Source organism: Telmatherina bonti, assembly GCF_933228915.1.
Source record: "Telmatherina bonti genome assembly, chromosome: 6".
Lineage (NCBI taxonomy): Eukaryota > Metazoa > Chordata > Actinopteri > Atheriniformes > Telmatherinidae > Telmatherina > Telmatherina bonti.
In genome coordinates, this window is record NC_136624.1 from 25,650,412 (window position 1) to 25,660,863 (window position 10,452).

The 10,452-nt window shown below is 38.4% G+C and overlaps 2 protein-coding genes across 2 annotated transcripts in view; both read right to left on the bottom strand.

Moving 5' to 3' along the window:
• Nucleotides 1-845: 845 nt before the first annotated feature.
• ddit3 (DNA-damage-inducible transcript 3) lies at nucleotides 846-4,029 on the bottom strand (the record flags this gene model as incomplete). The annotated part of the gene is made up of 4 exons (XM_079242316.1): nucleotides 3,924-4,029; nucleotides 2,524-2,584; nucleotides 1,859-2,067; nucleotides 846-1,625 (listed from the first exon to the last, which is right to left on the bottom strand). The coding sequence occupies exons 3-4, from the start codon at nucleotides 2,012-2,014 to the stop codon at nucleotides 846-848; spliced, it is 936 nt and encodes a 311-aa protein (XP_079098442.1). The 5' UTR covers nucleotides 2,015-2,067; nucleotides 2,524-2,584; nucleotides 3,924-4,029.
• Nucleotides 4,030-9,657: 5,628 nt separating this feature from the next.
• Nucleotides 9,658-10,452, bottom strand: part of dctn2 (dynactin 2 (p50)) — a 19,130-nt gene continuing 18,335 nt past the window's right edge. Inside the window, exon 14 of the mRNA XM_079243025.1 lies at nucleotides 9,658-10,452. This exon is cut by the window's right edge and continues 12 nt beyond it. Within this exon, the coding sequence (XP_079099151.1) occupies nucleotides 10,378-10,452 (75 nt within the window). The 3' untranslated portion in view covers nucleotides 9,658-10,377.

A 10,452-nucleotide genomic window follows, 5' to 3' on the forward strand; every position in this document is an offset into this window, starting at 1 on the left:
GTAAGATGCCATCGGGATAAAAGCCATGCATAACAGCTGACAACGATTTGTGACTACAGTGAGAAAATAACAGGATGTTGGTATATATACAGTACAATGTTACATGTTGCAGTTTTATATAAAAATAGTAAGTCAGGGTAGAATTCTACCAGATTCCCATAATGATAGAAAAGGTCAGTTTTTAAAAAAAGTATAGCCAGGTCTTTATCTAAATACACGCATACTAACCATGGGTTATACAAAACTTATACAAAAAGGAAAAAAATAAATAAAATCATTCTCTCATACTCACACTGCACTGGGCACTTTCAAACTTTTCCTGAGCTCCTAAACTCTCCACAAATTGGGGCAAATAATCTCTGCTAGCCAGATTGCAGCCCTTAAAGTAGGAGTAATTTATTGCAGAATGGTGGAAATAGATGACAATGAAATATTCCATCTAACAAACTCCTGTCAGACATAAAATTAAATGCTTGGAACTGATATTCTGTCTTGCCTGATGTAAACTAATGCATTCCTTAAAATGACATTCATGAAATCGACTGCCTAATTTGCACTGAGTTTCTGTCCTCCATCATACATGCTGTGCCTTCTCATTTGCCGCAATGCTGTTGCAGCTTCTTCTCTCTGTACCCTTTCAAGTCTTGACTTTCATCACTTTCCCTCTCCATGCCATCTTTGCAAACATCTCTTCCAAAAAAAAAAAAAAAACCTTCTTACTTATGAAATTTCTTTGGTTTCCATTCTTCATCAATGAGGCAATACCTGCCCACATTACCTTTCCCCACCACTGCTTATTCTACTTCTTTAGGACCTGTCATCTTTTATTCCTCTTCTGTTTCCCCTCATTTCCTAGTATTGACCAGCCTCTCAATCAGAGCTCTTCGTGTCCTCTGTACCTCCTCTCCCAGCCTTTCAATTTCAGCTTTCAAACGCTCATTCTGCTCAGTCAGCTCTTGCACTTTCCTCTCGTTCTCCTGCTCTCTTTCTTTGCGACTCTTTTTGGTAGACGAGAAGGATGAGCGCTGTGTGGAAGAAGAAAAGGAGGACAAGGCACTATTGGCCCTCTCGCTGGTGGTCCTCTTGCGCTTTCCCAGTCGGGAGGATGGGTAGACGGAGGGAGAAGAGACGGGTGAAGAGGGAGGAGAGCAATTTTGAGATGGTGACTGAGAAGCTGAAGAGGAGCAGGACGGAGAATCCGGAACGCAGGGCAATTCCTCCTCGCTGGCAGAGGGAGATGCAGGATGGACATCATTAGCATTGTGGTGTTGATGGTGGTGATAATAATAACCACTGCTAATCACTGCTCCACTTGGATCCACCATTCCCACTCCTCCTTCACTCAGCAATTCAAAAAACTCCGGAGGCAGCAAGTCACTGCCGCCTCCTGTCGAGTTATCTCCACCTCTCCCATTCTCAGCCTCCACCTTCTGCTCATCTGCCACTGCTGGACTCATGCAGGAAGAGGACGATGAAGAAGAAGAGGATGATGAGGTGTGATGGAGAGGCTGGGTGGTGTGGATCTCCTCCGTTGTCCTCTGGACCCCTTCAGCCCATGTCTGGTTTCCATCAGTCAACCATGTCAGAGAACAACTCTCCAGAACATCCAGAAACTCTGGCTCCTTCTACAAAACAAAGTAGAAATGTCAATACATGTCAAATATATCAAAGCATTGTAGAACATTATATAACAAACATTTATTATCACTTCATAGAAATAAGTTTCTACCCAAAAATTAAAAAGGAAAAAAAAAAAAAGAAAATTGAGAGAAAAATGGACTAAAGAAAGTGAAACTATACACAATAAAACACTTACACTCATGGGTGGGAAATAGATTTGTTCCATCAAACTACTGACCTCAGTACATGTGGGGGCACGTGCCAGTTTTGCCCCTCCTGTGTCAGAGCCAAGAATATCCTGCAAGTCTTCATACCACGCCTCCAACTCTGCACCATACAACGGCCCCACACCAGGGGGGTACGGCGGGGGCAGGTGTAGCCACTCGGCAGTCATCTCGCCAATCAGTCGCAACACACAGATACTCGGCCACAAAGTTCACACTGGACCTGTGAAAGGAGGGGGACAGCTGTCAGACCCAGAGGGATCAAGAAAGAAGGTCTACATGAAACGGCACAAAGCAGCTGCACATTAGATGACTGACATCTAATATCACCACCTACTCCATTACAGTAATTACTCTTCTGTATTTGTTTTTATTAAAAAGAATGGATAATTAAGTGTGAAGGATGGTGACACAAATGTAAGTAATGTAATTATTTACGCCATAAAAAAGCAAGATGGAACAAAATAAAGCACACTGAGTGATCCACTTATTTGTGACATGGAATAACAGTGACACTAAGTGAGGATTAGACTGTACTACAACAAAAAACTTGTTAAACAGATCGTTCAAATGTGCATAAAAATGACAAGGGCTTAGCAGTGAGGAAAAAGAATTAACATCAAAATCTAAACTGGACAAAACATGCAGGATGCAGTAAAATACAAGAAGGCCAATTTACCTGAAAAAGTCTCTGTTAATCAGGTCTGACAATTTGTTGGAGATAGCTTTTCCCAATTAATCTGAAAAGGAGAGAAATAGAATACGTTAGTATGAAAAACTTTATCTTCTACAGCTTGAAAAGGCTGAAATTTGCTGAGATTTCAGAATGAAAATGATGATGTGCAGAAATACAGAGCAAGCTGGGACTGGGAACAAAAGGTACATGACATAAAACGTCTTCATTTCAGATTTAAGGGGAAAAAATGATATTGTAAAAACAAATAAATTTGAAATTTTCTTTCATTGTAATTATCAACAAAGGCGATGAAAACAATCAATTTTCAAAAAACATAATTATTGTAAACAAAGATGTAAAATGTTGCCTCCTGCGCCCCCTGCTTTTTACGGCTCTAAAAACATGTCCAGGTCGATAAAACAAGTGGTTACATTAGACGACTAAATTGATCTCTCCAGGTCTTACAGTCAGGTCAGCCTTTAGTTACAGTTTACAGATGTCTCAACAAAAGCATCAGAAGAGCTCGAGCGCGTGAAGCTGACATATTTAATCTAATTGGGGATTTGGGAGTCTCCCTTTACATAGCAAATATTAAGAAAAAAAACCCATCCTAATGTTGAATCACTGGCATTGGTTTGAGTGCCTGACATCAATATAAAGTAATCAAGAGTAGGTTTTGGTTTTTTTTTCTTTTAACTAATAAACTTCGCTTGTGAGCACCACAATTATAAAAAAGACTGTTAATAATAATACCAATTATTAAAATACAATCTAACAAAAGAGGGTAGTTTTCAACCCGTTAATCTTTTTCCTGTTTTTAGTTAAAATACATTTTCAGCTGTAAACCAAGACAATTACGTCATGGAAATAAAAATCCAGCATGAGGATTGGGTGAAACAAAAGGAAAAGAAAGGAGTGGGTTAAGGGGAAGGACAAAAAAATTAAAAAAAAATTCACATGCGTTTCTTTCACTGAGAAACGTAGTCGCAAATGGATTGATCAAATTAAATAAGCCAAAACAATGAGCTGACAATAAACTCACCAAGACTACTTGTTCATGTCTGATTACGTAAAAAAAATAAATAAATAATGTAGGTGCACAAAAACAAACTGTATTTGTTTGTCTCGGGAAGCAGCGCAAATAACTTTCTAGCAAGAAGTCCGTGTTTGAGCATGACAACATAACAAGCAAAGCAGACAACATATAAAAACAACTCGGTGGAAATTGTGATTGATTTGGGCAACTGTTCATCTAAAAATGGCACTGGGATATATGCCAAAACATGCTCATTCTGTTTTTTCCAAGATACAAGGCTCTACTTCACTTCAACTAATTACTCCCAGAAACACCAAAAAACATCGAGAAACTCCCAGTCGAAATCATTAAAAGAATATGAACTTACCCTCTTTCTTTTATTCGTTCGCCTTCTCGACTGTCTTGAATTGGTATGTAAAGATTTTTGTGAAAATTGGTGATAGCTCATGTTAACCATTGTTCAGTCTTGACGGCTGAATGTGATTTTACGGAAACTCCCGGCGGTGTTTATATTGGAGGAGACGCCAACCGAACTATGCATGGGAAAGTATTTTCGTAACAACCTAGCCAGAAAGAGTAAAACTGACGCTGTAACCATCCAATCAGAATATCGGAACTAAGATCTTCTCCTTGACGACATGCAATAGGGTGACTAGAAAAGACTTTTCAGGCGGGCTCTGCAGTGGTCAGAGATGGTTGTTCACTATAGACTGTATAGTTTGTGCGAGCTGCAATTGTGATGCAGTCATAAGACGGCCAGGACGAATTTGGGGCGTATGGGAGTCACATGAAAGGAATGATGCAATGCTTGGCAACCAATTTCTAGCTGGGGATAACACCAGCAGAATCAGAACATGTTTTATTAAACACTGTTGGCTCTCACAAAAATCTAAAAATATACATATATGCATGGATATCTAATGTCGAAGAATTGTTTGTTTCCGGAACACAAAGGCTTAATCGATTTTTTATGGACCGTTTTTGGCACGTATTTTGTTTGCTTGTATGTTTGTTTTTTAAAGTGTTATCTGCCCAATCAGTGTATCGCTTACTTGCTCATATCGTGTGTATGAATTGTTTTGCATTTACCCTTGTTTTCTCCTGACTTTTGATTAAAGTTTGTGGTTGAAAGGCTTCACCGCATAACATTCAGGAAATAAATCAGCCACACGCCCCCTTTACTTCGACGTTAGACAGCTGTGTCTCTGTGAAGGCATGTTTTTTCTCCTGTATTTATGAAACGCCATAGACTCTGGGAACACATGTACAGTGGTCTCAGACATTTCATACCGCGCGCTCTGTTGGAACTGCGCGAGATATCAAAACACGCCCAGACCAGTGGCGCGAGCCGGCGGAGCTGGGCGTGAGCCAGCAGCAGACTGTCCCTCTTTTTCAAGTCCGTCTGTATTTTCAGCTGTTGATGATGAAACTATGAAGAATTCCTTTTTTACCCAGTGACAGTAACTTTTATCCTATATTTATCTCCCTAATAGTGCTGTTAGCTTTTCGGTTCAGGTTATGTGTTTTTTCCCCAAACAAAAACCCCACAATTGGTTGAATTAGTAAAGTTTTTCTCAAATGACACATTAGTCTACAACAAAGCAATATTTCTACAAAGATGTTTATAAACACCAGATTCATGAGGTGCCTTTCCATTTTATTATGTATATATATATATTTACCAATAATAAGTGTAGTCACACTTTGCAGGGAATTATATGACTGACAATAATAAATAAAACCAGGTCATTTGGGGCACACCCAGACACAAACAGCTGTCTGTATAACTTGTTTGAAGATCAGTAAGCAAAATATAATATTGTTGCGATAAATGAGCTTTTCAGAAGTTTTATGTGAAGACTGCAGCTTTGTGACAACAAAACTGACAAAAGTCCAAAATTACGCCACACAAATCATAAAAGTCATGTATCCTCTAAACATGTAAGCTATAAACAACAAAGTTCAACAAGGTCATCATATCAGACTCACCAGAGGCTACATTTCCTCTATAATAGTTATATAGTTCGGGGGTAAACAACAGCGGCGACAAAAATAAATAAATAAAATAAGTGACAGAATAAAAAATCAGATTTCATCATGTTACACTTTTGATGGGGGATCTTCAACCCGCTCCTGACACTTTCTGCCCTAATCCCAAACTCAGCACACACCAACTGTTTTTCCACGCACCGTGCAACGTGCACGGCCCAACATGCGCAGCCCCATAGCAACAGCGTCAAGTAGCGAATAGAAAGCTCAAATACTGTCTCTAGGACCCGGGTTAAAGCGCTGCAGGAAGCACCGCGATCACGTCACGACTTGAGTGGCTGTTGCCGAGTAGTTCAGCATACTTTCTCTGCACCCCTCCCTCTCCACCCGGCCGTCTGTTTATTTTGTCAGTCCCATCGTCTGCGTTGTAGTCATTATAAAACACTGTTTACAAGCTCACATTTTAGGTAGCCTTTATTTCAGCTTTGCATTTCCAGCCTTCTTTTTAACTGACCACTTACATATTTTTACATGTAGGCTTTATATACATATAAAAACTATTAAAAACAACATTAAAGACAGAAACCTAAGTTGTGGGGAAAATATAAAATTCACTTTCTATGTTGTTCTTTTTCTACTTTTATATTATTAATGCTCTGAACTAACAGAGTGTAAACAAGAGCTCCAAACTGTAAGCTTCCATGTGGATCAGCATTGGGATGAGATTTAGTTCACACCGGTTGATCTGGAAATGTTAGTCACCAAACAGTGTATTTCGTTTGGCCTGTTTCTCTAAATATGTTTTCCCAAAGTCACTGTTTACACTGATCCACCTGTCACTGTACTGTCATATAATCTGATTTGAAACAAATAAACAAGAGCCATTCCTAAGCTGGCCATAGAATTTTATCAGACATAACATGAGTATTTGGTGTTCATATGTACATAACAGTACAGCACAAATTAAGCAAACTGGTTTTACATAGATAAAGACTGAGAAGAGAAGATACCACTGGTCTTTGTCGTGCTGCCACACTTGTTCTAAATGAAATGGAAGCAATGATTAGCAGTAAAGAAGAAAAAGTGTCAGTGGTGGGAGTTGATGTTGGTAGCAAAGGTCTGAAAAAAATTAAATCTTGAGTATCGATTTCTTTGCTTTAACAAGCAGAAAGCGTCTGGGGAATTTCCAGCCACAGCACCACGCTCCCCTCTTTCTGTCCTGTGCCCTTGGTCAAGGCTCCACACCCAGTTCCTCACAACACAAACACACGCACACACACACACACCAGCTGTCGGAATCCTTCGTCTCTCTGAACTGAGACCAAGTGATACAGCTGTTACTGAGTATTGGTGATACAGTAAATCCCTTTTTTTTTTCTCTCTCTCTTTTCTGTATCCTGGCTTGCCCTTTGTCATTGTGTGTTTTTCTGTGTCCCCTGACAGCCAGCAGAAAGGACCCCCACATTTTAAAATTATGTCTTTTTAAAAAAGAAAAAAAAAAAAGGGGTATTGAGTCTTTTTTCCACAGATTTTACTATAACTGCTTTATATTTAAGTCTTTTGTTTCTACATTTACCTCCTCTGCCAACGCCTAAGCAGAGGCAAATGCAGCACATCTGTGTGATGACGGCCATCAATAAACTTTCTGATCGCCTCTTTATAAGACTTCCAGTATTTATGTTAAGTGGCCCATAAAGTTTAAAATGATTTTAGGTTCATTTTCTCAACTCATCCCCTCAGTCACATTTTATCCAGAATTAAGAGCTGAACATCACATCTACTTGAGATTCCAGCATTTGGAGCTTTGGGATGACTTTACAGGCAATCCTGTTAGTCTTTTAAACCCTGTTTACCTCTGAGCCTCACAAATCTTTACTCCGTCTTCTTGTCTTCCCTCTTTTCATTCGCTACAACCCTCATTCTGCCCCACGACTGTGGGCGATTCACCCTCTTTTCGCTCTGCTTACGTCCTCCCACCTCCACTGCCCCTTTTCTGCTTCACAACAGGCTCCTCACCTGTCCAGACCCATTCAGGAAAATCTAGGAAAATTGACGGAGAACGGCTTTGTGCAGTCTCTCTTCTATGTGGCTTGTATTTGATTTATGATATTAGCTGTTATTTGTCTCTTGTTTTTTTTTTTCTTTCCTTTATTTTATTTCCAGCATTACTGTAAAAAAAAACAAAAAACAAAACATATTTATTTTATTTTTTTCAGAAAATGAAAATTTATGTGTAGATTTAAACTTAAATTGTATTCTGGATTTGATAAAAAGGATTTATTTATTTATTTTTTATTCCAAGCTTTACCGTGCGCCTAAAACATGTCTTAGCATTTATTTAATTTTATGATGTTTATCAAATAAAGCTATTTTTTAAATGAATGTCTCTGGAAACAACAATTGGTGTTGAAATTTTCTTATGTCAGAGATAAAATGTAAAATAAAGGTGGTATAAAAAGTAAAAGCCCTGTAGATCATTCAACTTAAAAGCCTATTTAAACACATAGGTATATTGACATTTAAAAATACACCCCAGGTTATGCCATCATTTTTCCCTCTTAGATTTCCCCGTATCAGCTCCAGAAACTGAGATTGTAGAGCCATCTGTGCTCCTAATCACCTCTTCTGTTCTCATCTGCTCCATGCTGCCCAAAGACTGAAATATTTCCTTTTTTCTGAAAAGAAATGAAGTAGTTCTTCACGTACATAGTATTTCACCTTTTGATTCAAGAATAATTGTCCTAAGACTTTTTTGTGTGTACATATGAAAGGGATGTCTGTTATATTATTCATGGTCTACACTGAAAAACACGGTAAGCTGTCCTCTTGCTTTGTAAATGTGTTCAAATGTAACACATAGGGCTGGGCTGGCCCAATTTTCAACACCAAAAATAGCAGGACAAATGCAGTAAAATATGATATACAGTGCATGATATATCACTGTGTTCATCTGGGGAATTCCCCTCTAAGTTGGACTCTGGATCCAATTCCATCGGTTACACTTGATATGACTTGTCTGAACAGGCCAATGGAGTCCAGATTCAGAACTTTCCCAGTCTTTCTAAGGTTATCTTGATTTACTTCTAATTTACTTTCCAATTACACTAAAATGCTCAGATTAGACATTTTCACAAGCCAGACTTATGTGTGTTTCTTTTGGAACCACGTGCATCCCATCGAACTATTAATCCACTCAAAGCAGCTTGTCATTACTTAACCCTCATTGCTGATGTGTCTGGATGACTCACCCAGAGAACCTGATCCTTAACCTGCTGTTTTCTGTTGGCTTTTGCCACTAATACCATCACCTGACTGCCAACATGCAGCATTTTTTTTCTTTCAGTGTTTTTCATGAACCTGCTAATGCCAGACGGATTTGAGATTGACCTCAAAAAACAGAGAGTGCTTCCTCTGAATTTACTGTGACAGGCAGCAGTGTTTAGTTACATATAAATGCAGTATATTTGCTTTGCTGAGAAAGAGGGCACATGACAGAACTTTGAATCTAAAGGAATGGGTCAGTTTTGTCACATTGGCTTGTTTGTGGACAGCAGAAAATGGACTCAACAGCTCACAGCTTAGCACATATTGAGCGTTATAGCTTTTAAAATGCTTATTTCAATATTTTCTGCATTGTACTGCCCACAGTAAACTTTGTAAATTTAAGAAGAGTTTCAAAACAAAAAACAAAAGCTTTAAAACCAACTGAGTTGTACTAAAATTGACAAATTTGTATGTCCTTATGAGAATTTATTTGGACATAAAAATGTGAAAGTGGTTAAATTATTTGCTCTCATGGGTTTTTATTAATTTGTTCAACTGTATGTTGAAACAATTTCTATTGTGGGTTTAACTTTGTCAAAAAATGCTGTGCTGCCACCCAGTGGTCATAAATAATTAAGACAATGACAGAAAGCTCTTAGTCAAACTTCACAGCGCTTAGAAAGATGTTTAAATAAGTATATTTATTTAACAAAATATTCATTCTATATCATTTAAATTTAATCCCACACATGTTTTACACATGTAATAAGCTGCAAAATTTGAGGCAATTACTATAATGCATTAAGTGTAAAAAAAGGGTGATCCTTACAAGAAGAAATAAAAAGAGCCACATTACATTTTAATTTATTGATCAGCTTCAGTGACCACAAATGAACAGTACAGTTGTAGGCAATGACAAAGCAGATTAAAAGTTTGTCTATGGTGTCTGGTCTCAGTCATAACAATAGTTACAAATAACTGAGCATGAACAAACATTACAATACACAGGCATATTTACAAGCTTTCCTTCTGTGACATGACCCTGACTTTTGCCCTAATTTGCTCGCGCTACAACAATGAAGGAAAACATGTTGATTTTATTTTTTACTTTTTTTTGTCATTCTGCAACCCAACATTGCTTTTATACATTTGAATGGACCAGTTTAGAATATAAATTCAGTAATTGTGATGAATCTTGACAAGGAATGGAAGAAACTATCATCTTATACCAATAATCATTAAAAACATTCCAGTCTAAACTTCGGTAAGTTTAAAAGGGGACTGCCATCAGGGTGGACAAAGATGTTTTCAACCAGTGTCACTTTAATGCAAGGTGGAGGAGGAAATAAGGGTGGACATGTGAAGAAAATTTGGTCTCCTTTCTGTTATTCCATCCAGTCAACTTTCTAACATTCCACTTAGTGAAAAAAAGGCTGACGCGGAAGTTGAGAGCAAGAGAGGGATGGCCAGAAAGGACAGCATTAACCCCAAACCCTCCCATCGGTGCTCTAGCCATCTCTTAATTGTCCATGTTCTACGCTCTTGTGGACTGATCCAAACTCTGCCATCTATTTAGAGAGCTTCTTCATTCTCTGATCAAGTGTGGCAAAGTTCTCTTCAATAGCCACCAGGTTTTCCTTCAT